We start from the raw sequence: 17888 nt of genomic DNA, 5'->3' as shown, positions 1-17888 counted from the left end.
TTAGGTGCTTTGGTGTCATCGAAGTGGAAAGTTGTGTAGAGCTTTAAGCTGATGGATGGCAGGCTTCTTCCATGGTGGCCTGTTCCCTTCCAGGGTTTTGGGAGTGTCCCTTTAGGGTGTTGTATTGAGAATAAATTGTAGCTGGAATGTAGAAAGGAGACTGGTGATGTTAGGACGTGGGATGATTGGAGTTTTGATGTGTGCATATTATTATTTGCTAACATGTTCTCTACACTGTATCCAGGTCAAAGGACAACTGAAGTCAGGTCTTTCCTTACCGTGTGGACCCTGGATGGTAGATCAGGTTATCAGGCTTGGTTGCAGATGCCTTTATGTATGGAACCATCTTATGTGTCATCTGTTCCTATGACCTGGATATGGGAAAGGATATGGAGGAGAAGAGGGTGACGCCACAGGCCAGGGAGAGCAGTTTAGAGAGTTGGGTAGTTTACAGCAGGCAGAGGTGGGAAGAATGGTTGGTGGATTTGTTGTCTGAACTTAATGTCAAGTGAGATGTTTAGCTCTGAAGTCAGGTGACAGTACCAAGTCTAGAGTTGGAAGAGGGCAGAAACACCCAAGCCCTGTGTTTCCAGTAAATGCTGGGCAGAAGGCCAGAGTGTGGTAGAGTGTTTCTGTGAGGGCCTTTTCCTGTGTCACAAGCTGTGAGGGACAAGTAAGCTGACTGGTAATTACCAGTTGTGTTTAGTGATAATGACAAGACCTGTGTTGGTAGGTGTGACAAAGTGACAAAGGAGTGGGATTGTAGAAAGCAGCATGGGATCTTTGTCCCCACAGCAGAAATAATGATGTTATGGCAGTGGTGAGAAGAGAAGGTCCTAGCTCAGCATGGTCTGGGAGTGTCTCCCTCTGTCCTGGCTCACCATGGCCCCTGAGAGTCATTGTGGAGTCATTGGTCCCCAGGGCCCTGGACTCTGCTAGGTGGGTTACCCAGTCTCTTTTCTGTCTCAGTTTTCTTTTCTGTCATCGTGGGAGTAAACATGTTTTTTTTTTTATGTACTCCCTAATAAAGAGTGTAGGGATATGCCTGAAGCTGAGTATTTTATTGTAAACCATAGATATGAATATTTTTTAGACAATATTTTTATTCTTTGAGAATTTCATACTATATATTTTGAACATACTCATATCCTCTCCACTCTCCTATCATTTCCTATCTAGCTTTGAGATCTTTTTTTTAATCTATTTTTACCTCCATTGAGTTCAGTTTGTGTTGCCCATTTACCCTGGCATGTGATTGACCTACGAAGTGTCACAGCATTGAAGACAAAGGACTCTCCCTCACCCAGGGGCTGGCAAATGCCATTAGAGACACAGCTAGTGGGGGGATTTATGCCTTCTTCCACTGTCTATGCTGGGGTTTTGTCTGATTGGAACGTGTACAGGTTCATGTCTGCTGTCACAATGGTTGTGAGCTCATGTGTACAACTGCCTTGTTGTATTGGAGAAACAAAAGTAGTGTCCTTGACATTATCCACAGTTCTGCCTCTTACAGTCTTTCTGATTGATGCCTCTTTGTGAAGACCCCTAGCCCAGGTTCACAGTAAGGGTGAGATGTGGAATGCATACTTGAATTCCAGCTCTTTGGTGAGGGTCAGGCCAGCTGGACTGCTTTGGGGGACTTCATCTCAGGAAACAGAAACCAGAAGGTTTACTGGCTTTCCATTGGATGTGCTGCTAACGCAGTTTTAAGGAACATTTTGCTTACTTGCTTTAGAGGCAGGCTCTTCCGATTTGTCTGTGCTGAGTGCTGGGATTGCAGGTTCTCCTGGTTAGTCAGGGTGGTGCAAGCTCTGCTTGGAGTTACCCCAGCCTCATCCTCCAGCCCTGGGTGCAGGCTCTGCCTGGAGTTACCCGAGCCTCACCCTCCAGCCCTGGGTGCAGGCTCTGCCTGGAGTTACCCCAGCCTTATCCTCCAGCCCTGGGTGCAGGCTCTGCCTGGAGTTAAGTGAGCCATACCCTTCAGCCCTTGCTCTGCCTAGAGTTAACTGAACCACACCCTCCAGCCCTGGCAAAGCCTGGAGTTAACTGAGTCTTAACCCTCCAGCCCTGGGTAGTTTCTACTGGTTTGAGACAAGGTCTGCTACCTCAGGCTGACTTTGACCTCTGTGTGACAGGGTCTGGAACACCATACTATGTCTGTCTGGGATTGTGAGTCATTTGTGTCCCCACGTCTAGCTTTAAGCTGGCCAGGACAGACTCTGCTTAGGGCAGTGATAGGAACTTTGAAAGCTCATATGAGGTTTCCTGCCACCTTTCTGTGTGTGATGTCTTATTTATCTTGGAAATTGACTTCATATAGTTAACAACCTAGAGAAAAAGCTTAACTAAAGGGAAAAAAGTGTGATTTCAAATTTGTCAACGACCTTAAGAACAGTCCACATAGTTTTTTATATCATAAATATGTATGCACATATACATATATATTTAACAGAGATTGAAAAGACATAATTTGTATCTATTAAATAAAACATTAAAATCTTACTTTTTGCATGTTTTCTTTAAAATGTTGTATTACTAAACATGTATAAATGTGATTAGTGATGTGACAAAATTGGGTTTCAGTAAACATTGGTATATAAAATCCAGGATATTTATTTTTCCTGAACTAGTTTTAAAGTACAATCTGAAAATTAAAAAAATTGCAAGTCAAGATGGAAGGTTGTTTAAATGATGTAATAAGGACTTTATAAAAATGAGAACATTAACTAAGGTTATGCTTGGCAAGCCCCTGGACTATGTTCAAACAACTTGTTTTTCATAAAACGTGCTTTCATATAGAAATGCATCTACCAGTTTGTGCTACTGTGTGTGTGAACAGTGGTCAGCTTCTCGTGGAAAGCTCTGCTCGCCTTGAGAATTAATGAGGCATAGCAATGGCATCTCAGAAGAAATCCAAATACTGATTGTATGAGCTAGTTTTCAGTAGAAGCGATAAAACTATCACAGAAAAACAACTGAAGGGAGAAAGTTTATTTTCACTTACAGTTCCAGAGGCTCCTGGAGGCCTCCAGAGTCTTTATTGGTAGGGAAGGCCTGCAAGTCAAAGCAGGAAGGGGTAGAGGGAACAAGGCACAGGAAGTAGGCAAGGATCTAATCATTCCCTCATCTACCTAACTCCACCAGCAAGGCTGCACCGCCTGCAGCCGGTTCCATACCCTCCCCCGACTGACCACGGTCCCACAGCTGGGGGGTACACTTTATTCAGACCACCAGTATAGTCAGTGTAATGTTTGCCTTCTGCGTTTTTGCAGCTCTAGCATTTTGATAACATTTCCATGCTGCTGTTGGATATTTTCATAGTTGTATATGGCACGCTGCCCTGAGGGACTCGACTGTGTGTGTAGAAGTGCTTGTTTTCCAGTGTTATCATCTCCATTGTATGGTTGTTATACCTAATGCATAAAATCCAGACTTGTGTTAGGTGCCTGATAGTATTAACATTTTTCTTTCAGATTATCTGCAATGCTGGAATGAAGTAACTCAAGATGAGCAAGCTAAAAGTGGTAGGAGAGAAAAGGTACTGCAGCCTCCATGTGTGTGAATATTGGTGTGTATGGTGTGTGGGAATGCACAGCGCAGGCACTGGGACCGACTGACTGCGCGTGGATGTGCTGCTCGGGCAGCATGTGGTAGGAAGCACATGTCATTTCTTACAGTTAAAAATCGAAAACCTGGTTGGAGAGATAGCTCAGTGGTTTAGAGCACTGACTGCTCTTTCAGAGGTCCTGAGTTCGATTCCCAGCAACCATATGGTGGCTCTCAACCATCTGTAATGAAAACCAATGCCCTCATCTAAAGACAGCTACAGTGTACTCATATACATTAAATAAATAAATAAATAAATAAATAAATCTTAAAAAAAAATCAGAAAACCCTACTAACGGTAGATAAGCTGTGCAGTCTTGAAAGATTAGCTCTGTGGTGCCGGTATTCTCCTGGGTAAGGTGACTAATGGGAATGTGTGCCAATGCAGAGTGTCAGTTAGCTGAGGGTAGCTGATGCCTCTGGTTTGCTAGCAGTATTGTAGTTTATGTTTTCATGTACATGGGTTTGCCTTTACAATTAATGTGTTATGGGGAAGATGCACAACTTACTAGATGTTTATTTTTTAAATCATTTTTAAGATTTCTAGGTATTTTAAGGTTTCTAGTTATTTTAACTCAATTGTACCATCATAATTTTTATTGTTTCACTAACTGTATAGTTTCTATAGGAAGCTAGTTAGGGCTACACACACACACACACACACACACACACACACAAAACATCCTCTCTTCCCACTCCCTACTTCCCACCCTCTCTCCCTCTCGCTCCTCACCCCCACCCCTTCCTTCTTGTCTTCCTTTGTGTGCAGTGCATGATATGTGTGCCGGGGCATGTATGCCATACTGTGCATGGAGCTCAGAGGACAACTTTTGAGAGTCAGTTATTTCCTTTACGTGAGTTCTGGAGATTGAACTCGGGTCATGAGGCTTATGTGACAAGTGCCTTTGCCTGCTGAGACATCTCGCTGGCCCCAAGCCTTGCTTTTCTGAACAGGTCAAATAACTAGCTTGTTTCCATTAATTAGTTAAAGTTTGTAATTTCTAGAATACTACTCATACAGTTTGTAAAGCACAGGTTTCTCATGTCAGCTTGTGTTTACTTCCTGAAATAAGTTATACTAGATATTTAGTGTTTGTTGTCTTAGGCTGGTTAGTCATTATACATCTTTACTGTACTAAATCAATTCATAATCTCCATCAGTACTCACTGTGTCACTTGTGTTGCTATGGGAGAAAGGCCTGGCAGACAGCTTAAGTGTTAAGTCCATGGGACTGGCCCCATGAATGTGGTAGAATGTTACGGTTCTTGGAGCCTGAAGTAGAGGAGAGCCAGCTACTGCCATGGGACAGTTAGAAAACACACCTGTGAAGATTTACCCAGCAGCTGTCCAACAGATAGGACGAGCTGTTCCTATCCCCCATTTCCACAATTTCTAAAGTAGCAACAACCCTGGGGCCAAATCATGTAAATCCTAAGTCCATGGATGCATCATGTCTTCAGCTCAGGGTGGGCACTGCTTGTCTTGTTCTGTGGGAGAGCTGAGTGCTGTCAGGTGAACAGGTGAATGGAGAGGGTGAGGGAGGCTCAGGCCTGCAGCTGCTGCTCAGGGTCAGCAGCTTCTGGTCCACACTCGGATCCCGTGACCTTTGGTGTCTGCACCGTGCATGGGCAGACCTGGATACTGTTTCCTAACTGGACACTAGGGAAGACTGAAGCCTGAGTTCTACTGTACTAGGCAATGAGCAGTCTCGAGTGATGCAGAGTCCACCTGAGGGAGAGCTTACGTAAGGACGCTGCGGGTGCACAGAACTGGGTGTCCGTGAGGTCCTAGAATGTGTGTGAAGCATAATGAGGCTGAGAATTCAAAAACATGTCCCCCAAAGGTCTGAATGAGTGAAGTAGCAGTCTCAGGGAATTATGTCAAACCACATCAGTTTCCAGAGGGATGCATTCTGTCCTTCCACTGCCTCAGAGGCTTTCTGGGTTCTCTCCTCTTAGGATTTATTTCAGGATCATGGAGTGAGTCTACACACACATATTATTGTGCACGCATGTGTATGTTTCTGTGTTGGTGTAAGCATGCTTGAGTGGCGGCGCCCAGGCTAGAGGACACACTTCCATGCTGGTATGTTCTGTCTTGTTTGAGGCAGGCTCATTTCTTCTGTACTGTCTAATTTATGGTAATGAATGTGCTCAAAGTAATTCTTCCTATTTTAGATCTATAAAGGCTGTTGTGATGTTTTCTGTTCTTTCTGATAACTTGTCTATTTTCTCTCTTTCTCTTTCTGTTTCTTTCTTTGCTTGAACAGTTTGGCTGGAAGCTTATTTGTTTTATTGATTTTCTAAAAAAACCCAAACTTGTGGTTTTAGTGACTGGGGGCTTTGCCCCTTTTGTTGTTTTCTCTTAATTTCCTGACCTTTGATTACTCACAGTAGTTCCCCCCCCCCTCCTTAAATTAAGAAAACATACACTGCAAGCTAAGTGACTTGAGATACTTGTTTGGGCATTTGTTGCTAATTACTTTTCTCATTAATCATTGCATTGTATATTCTATTCTGATGTTTTGCTTTTGTTCAGTTTAACATTATTTAAAAAAAGATTTACTTATTTGTAGATGTGTTTTATGTATTTTGTATTCTGTCTGCATATATGCCTGCACACAAGAAGAAGGCACAGGATCCCGTGGAACTACACTTATAGATTGTTGTGAGGCACCATGTGGGTGCTGGGAACTGAATTTGGGACAGAGCTCTCAGTGAGCAGCCAGCCAGTGCTCTTGACGCCAGAGTGCGGCGTCATCTCTACATTCCTAAGATTACTTTTAATTGCTTTAATTTTTTCTTGATCTGATTTTTAAAGTGTTAATTTTTAACTATGTGAGGAATTTTCAGTGGTTTTAGCTGATATTGTTTTAGTTTTTGTGGATGAGAAGATACAGTGTCTGCTGAGACCTCTTGCCTTTGTTTGACTGCTTTCTTGTGCAGCCTGGTCAGTCTGTGTTGCTGGAGAACTTGAATGTACATCCTGTTGTTGGGCACTCTGTGAACAGCCAGTCTCCTGGACACCTCATTATTCTCTCCCATCTGTCTGTCGAATATTGTCCCAAATTCAGTTCCCAGCACCCACATGGTGGCTTACAACAATCTATAAGTGTAGTTCCACGGGATCCTGTGCCTTCTTCTTGTGTGCAGGCATATATGCAGACAGAATACAAAATACATAAAACACATCTACAAATAAGTCCTATGCCCAATAGTCCTATGCTTTGTCTTATGTTCTGTAAATCTTGCTTCATAATTTTTGAACATATTGTGACATTTAAGATGTATCAAGGAATTGATCATTACAAAATGCCCTTTATTCCTGGTTGTAGTTTTTTCTTAAGTCTGTTTGTCTGCTGTTAATATAGCCACTCTGGCATTTAAACAATTAGAATTAATAGTCTATCTTTCTTTCTCATATCTACATATATATATACACACACATACATACGTATATATAATTTTATATATACATATATATACACACACATATATATATATATATTCATCATCTTAGTTTACTTAAAAACTCTTATTTTATATGTGTGTGTGTTTGTTTGTCTGCATGTACCTTGTGATTGCCTAGTGCCCTTCAGGGTGAGAAGAGGACATTGGGTCCCCTGAGCTGCAGCTATAGACAGTTGTGAGCACTTCTGTGGACTCTGGGAATTGAACCCAAGTCCTCTTGCAAGACAGGTGGTATTCTTTAACCACTGAGCCAGCCCTCAGTCCCTCATTGTTTTACTTTTACCCATAATACTTTTTCTTCAAAGAACTGTTCTTTTTCTTCTGTTATTTTAAAATATATTTTACTTTTGAAATTATAGTACAACTACATTTTCCTCTTATCATTCCTCCCTCCAACTTCTTGCATCTAACGATTGCACCTCATATTCTCTCTCAAATTCATGCCTTCTTTTTATTTGTTGACATTATTCCTAAATATACAAATACAGTCTGCTTAGGCCACATAATGTTACTTGTCAATATATGTTTTCAGGGCTGACCACTTGGGATTGGATAGCCAACTGAGAGGTTCTTCCAGAGGAAGGCTGCGTCTCCCACTCTGAGCAATCTCAGTTGCCTGTAGTTCCTTGTGTAGAGTTGGAGCCCCGTGAGATCCCTGCCCTCCGTGCTGTTGCCTGTTGGTGTTGTCCTTCCTCAGGTCTTGTTCAGGCAGCCATGTTGATGAGCCCTCTTGGGTGTTAGGTGGCTTCTCTGTCGTTTGTAGAAGACAGGACCTTGCAGTAGACATTCTGTTCTGCTGCTGGAGTCGCTCCACCCCCTTCCCATAGTGCCCCGAGTCTGGGGGCAGGAGTTGGGTTGTCAATGTCTTGGTTGGATCTGATCAGATGTCACTTTCTAGAATGGTCTAATCTGTCTGTCGCAGAGTGAAGGCTGCGATGAGGGAGGAGTTAGAGACACTGAGCTGTAGGTGTGAGGGTGAGTTCTTAGCTTAGTGTGCTTAGGAAGGAGAGACACTGAGGTGTAGGTGTGAGGGTGAGTTCTTAGTGTGTGCTTAGGAACTAAGTAAGCTGCTTAGGGAAATGAGGATCCGTGACCTCACTGCCTCTGAGTACCTGGCTGCGTTTCCAGTACCAGGCACGACTTCTCTCTTGTTAAAGAACCTTAAGTCCAATTAGAGAGCTGTTGGTTACCGCCAGAGTGCCTCACCTCACTCTTAGGAGTTTACCATGACATGGTGTTGCCGTTGTGCCTATTGGCTGCTATCCTCCCCAGGCAGCTTGTGTGACTCCTTCTGGTACCATGAGAGCCAGTCCTCAGGGAGGGGTTTTCAGGTCAGATCCAGCTCAGATCCTTTGGGCCCTGTATCTGAAGTGCAAGGTGTCTTCAGCAGTAGGGACTCGCCTTCCACCTCTGGAGGCAACTAAGGGCAACCAAGAGCATGCTGCTCTGGGAGTCTCTTGGACTCCCTTGACTGACAACACGAAAGGCGCTTCTCAGGCCTGGTAGGAGGACTTATATTAGATGTTCTATGTTTCTTGGGGAAGAGCATTGTCATCCCACGTGGAAAAATTTTATTTAAGCTTGTGTAAATGTAGGTAAATACATAATAATAGCTATATATATATATTACAATTCTTTGTGGTTTTTCCAGATGTCATTACTATTATTTCCCCCCGCCCCCATCCTGCTCTCTTTCTTTCTGGATTGACTGTCTTCCCTTCTGTAATTAAAGCCCTTTCCTATTTTCTCCATTTCTCCCTTCCAGTGACTTCTATGGTACTCCCTCTGACTCCCATGTTCCCCTGTGAAGACCTCTTTATGCTTCCCTGCTTTCTGTAGTTGCTACAAGGCATTAGTCTTTATTAAAAACCTTGAGGCTATTTTTGTTTAAAACTTTGAGGATATTTAATAGAAAATAAATATAATCTGTATACAGAATACAGATTAAACAGTCTCAATCAGAGCTGGCCTTAGACTGTGTAGCCAGTAGTGACCTTGAACTTCTGACCCTCCTGCTTCCACTGGGATTATAGGTGTGCACCACTGAACTGGTTTTTCGAGGCTGGACATAGAATCTAAGGTCATGCTAGGCAAGCACGCTCGGCTCCCGGCTGAGCCACATGCCCAGAGTTGAAGCAGCTCTTTAAATAAGTAAGGCAGGATGGTTCATGCAGCCTTGATAAAGCCCGGAAGACCATGCTATATGTTCCATTATGAGTGAAAAAAAAGAAGCAGAAACGTGAGTAGTTCATTTGCTTAAACTATCCATCACTTGTTCATGTTTGCATTGGACCATGTTCTGACCATGTTCTCGAGCGGAAGGCAGGCAGCCAGCAGTATTATTCATACTCTCTACCACAGTCAACAGTAAAGGATGAGAGCTTCCAGCTCCATTCACATTTGAGATTAGTGCTACGCTCAGCCAGCTAACTAGCCTGGGCACAGACTCGAGGTGGCAGTGGCATCCTCAGCTCCAATGGGACCCTGCATCTCCCTCTCCAAGACTCAAGTCTGCCTTAGCTTAACGTAGTGGACAGAGTCTGCCTTAGCTCAATGTAGTGGACAGAGTCTGCCTTAGCCTAACGTAGTGGTCAGAGTCTGCCTTTGCTTAAGTCCCAGGTTACAGCCGCAGCTGCAGGGAGTCACACAGCAGCTGCCTGCCTGTGCATTTACTTGCTTCTCTTCTGCGAACTTCTCTTTATTCTTCTTAGAGAGCTCAGGGCCCAGCCCATGATTTGGTGCCACCCATGATTAGTTAGGTCCTCCTATATCAGTTGACAATCAAGACAGTCCCCACATGTATGGCCACAGGACAACCCCATCTAGATAATTTGCTATTACAACTCTTCCAGACAACTATAGGTTGTGGGTAGTTGTCATTTAAAACTTTCCACCACAGGCACATTTAGAATTGTGTTTTCGTTAACATTCATTGTGGGTGTGTGACTTGCTTGAGGAGCTAGTGGACGGCAGTGAAGGCCAGTGTCTTAAAACAGGCAGCGTGTATAAAGAAATGGAGAATAGACACAGATATCCTTTCAGTTTGCAGCAAAGAAATGGGATCAGCTGGCAGAAGGTCCTAGCCGATATGTGTGTTGGTGGATGTCATCTAGTTGAAGGGATCATCATCACCATCATCATCACCATCATCTCCTCCTCTTCCTCCCCCTCCTCCCCCTCGCCTCCCCTCCTCTCCCCTCCCCTCCCCTCCCCTCCCCTCCTTCCTGATACAGAGTCATTTGTGTAACCCTGGCAGATGGTGTCTAAGGGTTTTAGTTGTTGTGATAAACACCATGAGCAAGATCACTTACAGAAGACAGGTTTTTTTTGAGCTTATGGTCCCATGCGGTTCATGATAGCTGGTGGCAGGCAGGCAGAACAGTAGCTGAGTGCTCACATCTTGAACTCCAAGCAGGAGACTGAGAGAAGTACACTGTGGATGAGACAAAACTTTTGAGGCGTCAAAGCCCCTACTGACAACACCTCCTCCAATAGGGCCACACCTCCTAATCCTTCTCAAATAGTTCTACTAAGTGGGGACCAAGTATTCAAAACCCGGAACCTATGGGGGCCATTTTGTGAATGGCAGCCATTCTTATTCACAGATGGTAAATCAGGTCAGATATAATTCCAGCATGTCAGCCAGAGAGATATTTACAATTATTATTTTTGTGTGTTTGATGTGTGTGGGGGTGGGGCAGATGAGGCACACACATGCTGTGGTGTGTGAGAAGGTCAGTGGGCACTCTGTGGAGTTGGTTCTCAAAAGAGAGCTTTTAAGGAAACAGAATGCATTGCTCTTCTGCCAAAACTCACCCAAATAAAAGAAATGGAGAGCTCCATGTCCTTGGAGTGGCTTCTTGGCTTCTGAATGGCGAGTCTTCCCTGCTTGCTCTCACATACATGGTCTATTCTGACTGTTGTTCTTGTAGGTTGTCATAGCTCTTCCAGCCACTTTGCCACCTCAGAGTCCACATGCATGTGCTTGTCTTGGAGTTTTGGTGGCCGTGACTCCTTTCTGCTACAGCCTTAAGGGGCTCACTGCCTTACTTCTATCAGAATTGCCTTTAAATGGTATCTTTAAGGTGGTGCTCATGGAGACTGCTTACCCTTGCACTCCTCTGATAACCATCGACTTCTCTACCCTGCTTCCCTGTCCAGATTACTTCCCACTACTTGACAGTCCTTGTAATTCATGGATATACTTACTTCACTTGTGCATGAGAGGCAGTTATTTTATTTTATTCTTTTGATATTATGTTTTATTCTGTACCCTGTGTGGCCTGGAATGTACCCTGTAGTCCAGGTCAGCTTTGAACTTGGGTTAATCCTTTCGCCTCAGCCTTCCAAGTTCTGGCTTTCCAGGCACAGGCCACTGTCCTTGGCTTTGGAGCTGTTGATTAAAGTCTGTTGGCAAGAGGAGAGCCAGGTGATGTGAGAGGGTCACGTAAGACAGGTGTTTACATATTGGCATGAAGGATGGAGCACAAGGCCCGATGGCTTTGGGTGTGGCTGGTAAAGTGCATTACTCGATTAAAGTGCATTGCTCGATTTTGCAAGTGTGAAATGAGTGATGATGGAGTGGGGCAGGAGGAAAGGTTCTCAGTTTTGAGAAGAGCAGAGCAACACCAAAGGCTTGGAGGAGAAAACCTTGCGGGGTGAGAGAGGATTCTGGGTGGGTGACTGTGTGTTTGTTGCTTGTGGTTTTCTGAAATAGAATGGATTTCTTCATCAGAAATGAACAGTGTTATAAAGGCAGTGAGCGGCTGTGGCATGGAAGTGGTTAATATTTATGTTAAACAGTGATGTGTGTGAGCAACATTCTCTTTGAGGTTGGCACAGAATCCACACTAATGGAGAGTAATGTTCTTTTTAGCCTTACCAATAGTTCTCGGGTTGTGGGACTCCTGGCTCAGCTGGAGAAGATCAATACGGATTCCACAGAGTCAGATACTGCCAGATATGTTACATCCAAAATTCTTCATTTGGCTCAAAGTCAAGGTAAACTCCAATCCCTTCCTTGTTTTATGGAATACTTTTTCAGTTCTTTAAAAGTAGATAACTAAGAGTGTCCTGGTTTTTGATATGAAGACTGTTTCAAGTTTTGATGTCTGGATAGAAGTAGGAGACTGAATGCCTATGGAGGAGTTTGGTTCTCAGTGCGCTTGTTAGACTTGATCCCTGTTCAGATAGGTGCCTGAGAGAAAGCTTCTGCAGGAAACATGTATTTTGGTTCTGCCTCAGTGGCCACAGTCGATAGCCAGGTGGCTCCATTGTTTTTGGCCCTTTAGGAGGCAGCATGCTGTGGTGGGAGAGTGTGGAGCAGCCAAATCAGTCACCTCATGACAGCCAGGAACAAGACAGCCTGCACACATGGTTGACCCCTCAGTTTTTCTTCAGAAACCCCAGCGTATTTATTACTGCTGCTGCTCACAGTCTCCATGTTGGTCCATGTGTCTGGAGTGCTCAGAGGTGGGGGCCGCTGGCCGTGGGCCCTGCTCACCTCCTAGGCATCTCAGTTTAGATCATGCTTACTGAGCACCAAAACACCCTTATACCCTAATTTCCAAAAAGATCATAGTTTTATTATAATTCCATCTCACACAGTATCACTGGCCCTTAAAACCACACCCCTAACAGTCTCAACAACTCCAGTTTTGCTTGCAAATCCAGCCCAAAGGCTCTTCTGAGACTTAGACTCAGCTGTGAGCCACAGTGAGACCCACAGAAACCTATGTGCACCTAAGACACAGTGACTGGACAGTGTTCTTCCCAGCCTGGTAAACTGCTAAGGCCTGCTTTTCCATGGCACATGGGACATGTGCAGGTGTGATGTGAGCGCTCAGTTGTCCTGACCCTTGAGTGTTCTCGGCTATAGCCCACCTGGCTTCTCCCCTGGGTTCTCTGCTCACTGCCTGCAGATTCCCTCAGTAGGTATTCATGTTTCTGGGGTATCTATCTTCATGCATTGTTCTGGTCCTGAGGATGGTCAGTACACAGGCTGACAGATTAGAGCACAGGAGAAAGTTTGTTATAAGGAGGCCAGGAATCTATGGTGTTTAAGTGAATTTTCCATTAGAATGTCACAGTCTCCCAAGATGATGGGAGGCCCTGAAGTAGAGTGGAAAGCCGCTGGGTCAGTGCTTTGTTTTCCGTTAGTGTCCAGAAGCACAGGATGATTCAGAGGTTGATGAGGGACTTAGAGGCCACATGGACTGTGTTCACAGCCACACAGGTCTCCACTATTTGAAGCTGAGAATTTGGTGGCTCATTAGTGATGCAGAGATCTGTCTGATTATATCTGTAACATTAATATCTAAAGTGACTTGGCTATATAAGGCACTAGCCCTACTTTATATACCAAGGATGTACTGGCCCTTTGAAGTAGAATTTTGTTTTCTTGTAAGATTTATTATTTTTTGGTGGGGGCAGCTGGGCTGAGTAAAAGATAAGACTGACAATGGAATATATATATAAAAAAAAGTTTTAGTTTAAGAACAGAGTATGCCTATAGGTGAGTTTGCCATGCTGGTTAGCATTAGCAGGATGCAGCAGTGAGCAGATGTGAGGAGTGTTTTACATTTTCATGACATTTCACAGCCTGTGACTGGTTTGTTTGTGACAGTCACATGGACTGGTGTGAGATGATACCCAAGAGAAGAGAAGGTCTGTTAGTGACAGATGCTCTCAGCTCAGTATGCATGACTGTCACAAACTGTTACATTGAAGCCTGCGAGTGCATTTGTCACTCCAGTGAGCCCTGTGTTAGCACATCTGCTCTGAGCGGACATGGACCATGCTAGGATGCAGAACTTCCTTCTAATAGGAAGTACCAAGAAGAGAACTTAAATTGTTAATAGTTTGTAAAAAAAAAAAAAATCAACACAAAGGAAGGCAGGAAAGGAAGGCGATGGGAGGAGTAGCACTTAGGGGAGGCTTGGTTTCAGTCTTTCCCTTTCTGTTGATGTTTTTCTTCCACAAGGGCCTCTGTTCCTAAACTCCCATGATTATCTCCATATGAAAAGTTGCATTTAGCCCTTCTGTTCTTGAAATTTAATTATATATACTACACTGAGAGTGGATCCTTTGTCTTTCATTTTTTAGATCTCAAAATGTTGAGATTAATGTCATGATCCCCTGCATCAGCACAATTGTGACATTAATAGTCAAGTCTGAAAAAGTAGAGAAGGGCTCCAAACCTCCGAATGCCATGACTGTGTCAGAGTGATCCCGCTCCTCTTAGACAAGTGTGAGGTTAGTAGAGGCGGTGCGCTCTGGATTCTGAGCACTAGGACCACCCTGTCTACTTCATTCTGTCACGTGGTGCCTCGATAGAGACCCCTGGCTGGAGAGCTAAAGGCGGGAACTGAGGTAGCATAGGAAAGAACACGGGGTAGGAAAGGTTGGGTCTCTTCTTGTTATGCGTTTATCTCTCTTGTGAATCAAAGAATTATGAGGGTGTAGGACTTCTGAGTGGGTAGAAGTATCTCCACAGTCCCTGTCCCACCTGCAGGGCAGGCATGTGAGTGGCGGCACCTTCAGCTTCTCACAGTGAACCCTTCCTTGGGCTGTTGAGCCATGTGATTTAGAAGTTTGCTCTGGGACTGAGTACAGTGGACTCATTTGAGCGTGGCCTCAGGCTTCTCAGGCTTTGGCTGTCATTGGTGTGGAGGAGCCGTTTCCAGCTCTGCTCATGGCCGTGACATCTGCCTCCATTACACTTGCGCCAGCTCTCACCTCTTTTGGGAAGGATCAACAGAGACTTTGATAATAAGAAGAGAAAGTCTCGTTAATTGAAAGTAGACTTATAACCACAAAATAGAATAATAGCATTAGAGGGATGAATATCCTGGAGCCAGCTTATACTGTTCTCAGTGTTAGCTATATGCAGCAAATGTTATAAATTCTTTTTGGTTCACATTTAAAGAAATATATTTTTTACTTTTCAGAAAAAACAAGAAGGGAAATGACAACCAAAGGTTCTACAGGCATGGAAGTTCTGTTGTCAACATTGGAGGTAGGTCTATAAGAGCCTTCACTGGGTTCCTGTCACTGGAGGGATGCTCAAGTGAACACAGATACACACATACACAGACACACACACTCAGACACATTCACACATACACATTCACACACATACACAGAGACATACACTCACACACATTCATTCACACACACACACACACACACACTCACACACAGGAGGAGGGGTATTGAAGTGAATATACAAGTGAATGTGCTATTGTAAACATCTGTTTCCCATGATTATAATAACTAAAATTTAATCAGGTATTTTTAAAAACTTTTTTTAAGACTTGGATTTTTTAAAAAACGTATTATTGTGTTTGCATAGGAGGATGCGATTCTCATGTGGTTGCCAGAAGGCAGTTCCATGGGGTCAGCTCTCTCCTTCCACCTTTAGATGGGTTCTGAGGATTAAAGTCAGGCCCCTAGGCTTGTGCGACAAGCATCTTCACCAGCAGAACGATCTGGCAGGCCCCAAAACTTAATTTATTTTTATTAAAAAAAGAACTTATTTCTTCCTGCTTTACTTATGTGTGTACCTGTGTGTGTGCAGAGAGAGCAGCGCCCATGGAGGCCAGGGTGCTGCATCCTCTGGCGCTGAAGTTCCAGCTGCTGTGAGCTGCTTGCTGTGGTGCTCCGATGTGAAAGCACTGCTGCCAGGTCTGATGACCTCAGTTCAAGTCCCACATAGTAGAAGGGAGAGCCTATGCCTGCATCTTGTCCCGTGAGCTTCATGTCACCTCAGTATACACAGATGCATAAATCAATAAGCTAATGGGAGAAAAATGGTGACGATATTGAAGTTTTAGGAAGAGTACAGTGCAAGTCAGTGCAACTGTGCCTAGAGAGATCACCAAGGTCATTTGTCAGACATAGGTCGGTACCCGAGGTTTAAACAGTTGCAATAAGAGATTTAGTTTTAATAAGACAAATCAACTGTTTGTTTCAGAACACGAAAGATCTTCAGACTGTACTTAATATCCTAAGCATTCTCATTGAGCTGGTGTCATCTGGTGAGTTTTGATTCCCTTTGATTTGGTGTGTATTTATAAATAGTGACCAGAAGTGTGTCCTGTGTACATCATTTAAACTTTCTTGATATTAAAATTTGGGAAATGAAATGTTATGTTCCTGTTGTTGCTTCTTGTATGAGGAATGAGGGAAGGGGGAAGAGGGAGGGAGAGATGAGGTGGGGGTGGTTGGGTGTGGGTATTAGAAGGCACTGGAAGTCCTTCTTTCTTACCCGCCACCTGGCTCCTTTGAGGCAAAATCCAAACCTGGAACTTGAGGTTTTCAGGTAGGCTAGTAGCCAGCAAGCCCCACTGATCGATCCTCCTGTCTCTGGTCCACACGGTGCTGTGAGAGCAAGCCCAGTGTATGACATGGCTGCTGGCCTTGCCTTGTGGCTGCAGAGCAAGCCCTAACCATGGAGCCATCTCTGCAGTGCAGTGCCTGAGTTTTGTTATCTTCAGATACTCCTCACACTCTCCCTGCCTACTTACGAAAGCATGCGACATCTTGAGCCTAGGATTTTAGTAATGTTTGTGTTGAGACTATGTGTGCTGCACTTTAGTGTTTCACTAGAGTGACACAAAACAAAGGAGGAGCTGAGTGTGGCGGCATCTGCCTGTCCTGCTGGCATTGGCACGGCTGGAGACCCCAAACTGTAAGGCTAGTCTGACCTGGTACTAAGTCTCAAACTGTGATTTTGCTAGTACTTGGCTTTAGAAGCCAGTGGTTGAAACAGTTCTTGAATGCTAACTAATTGTAATGTCCACTACGTGAAGATAGGCTGTTTGCTGTATTTTAAAAACATTTTAGGTGGGGGTCGAAGAGCGAGTTTCTTAGTTGCCAAAGGTGGTTCACAAATACTGTTGCAACTGCTTATGAATGCCAGCAAAGACTCTCCTCCACATGAGGAGGTGATGGTGCAGACCCACTCCATTCTTGCCAAGATTGGGCCAAAAGGTAAGAGGCCTACTTTTATGATTATTGACCCTAGAGCCATCTTTGTAACTTTGAATTTTTGTTTTAAAGTGCTTAAATTTTGAATTGTAAAGTACTCCTTTTTCTTGGGTTTAACAGTGGAATGCTTTTTACGGTTAACAAGCAGTTAGGATCCAGCATTCATAATGAGTTGTTTTGAATGTGATGAAAGCAGAGAAGTGGCAGCATCTGTGTGTCTCCATGCTTGTGAGCGTGTGCACGTGCACATACATATGTGTATGCACACCTATGTAGAGAATGCACATGCTGTGTTCAGAAGTGACAAGTGTGTGGAAGTGAGCATGCGCTGGGGCAGTGTGTTTCACTGATGATCACGTCTGTGTTGTGTGCAGTTCGGTGCTCTGGAAACTCCCTTTTTACACAGACCAAAGCAGGCATGTGAGAGTCAGAGCTGCAGAGAGACATGGGAGGAAGCGTGGGCCGAGGACAGGGGAGCTGTACTTTAAAACGTTTGCCCTTGCACTACATCGGGTTGCCTAATCTTGAAGTGTCTGACTGTGAACATGCTAGCCTCTGTATGTAGGCAGATATGTCTTCATGTAGCATTGCATTAACTCATACCTTTAGCAGGTTGTGGTTTGTTTTTTTAAAGATTTATTTATTTTATGTATATGAGTGCACTGTAGCTGTACAGATGGTTGTGAGTCATCGTGTGGTTGCAGGGAATTGAATTTTAGGACCTCTGCTTGCTCTGGTCAGCCCTGCTTGCTCAAAGATTTATTTATTATTATAAATTCGTACACTGCAGCTGTCTTCATACACACCAGAGGAGGGCGTCA

The 17888-nt window shown here is 44.1% G+C and overlaps 1 protein-coding gene across 9 annotated transcripts in view; it reads left to right on the top strand.

Moving 5' to 3' along the window:
* The window catches only part of Agtpbp1 (ATP/GTP binding protein 1), a 113065-nt gene that overhangs the window by 10109 nt on the left and 85068 nt on the right, over positions 1-17888 (top strand). For 7 of the 9 annotated variants that reach the window (XR_003838590.1, XM_021179857.2, XM_029485021.1 and 4 more), the window contains 5 exons: positions 3474-3538; positions 11954-12078; positions 15027-15094; positions 16052-16115; positions 16924-17070. Coding sequence is in view for 7 of the 9 variants with exons in the window: in XM_021179857.2 (XP_021035516.1) it covers positions 3507-3538; positions 11954-12078; positions 15027-15094; positions 16052-16115; positions 16924-17070 (436 nt within the window). In the remaining 2 variants the exon portion in view is untranslated. Of the gene's footprint in view, positions 1-3473; positions 3539-11953; positions 12079-14181; positions 14332-15026; positions 15095-16051; positions 16116-16923; positions 17071-17888 lie in introns of those variants that run through there. The other 2 variants (XM_021179862.2, XM_021179861.2) reach the window with 2 other exon arrangements.

The sequence above is a fragment of the Mus caroli genome, chromosome 13, assembly GCF_900094665.2.
Source record: "Mus caroli chromosome 13, CAROLI_EIJ_v1.1, whole genome shotgun sequence".
NCBI lineage: Eukaryota > Metazoa > Chordata > Mammalia > Rodentia > Muridae > Mus > Mus caroli.
This window is presented reverse-complemented; position numbering and strand designations above follow the sequence as displayed.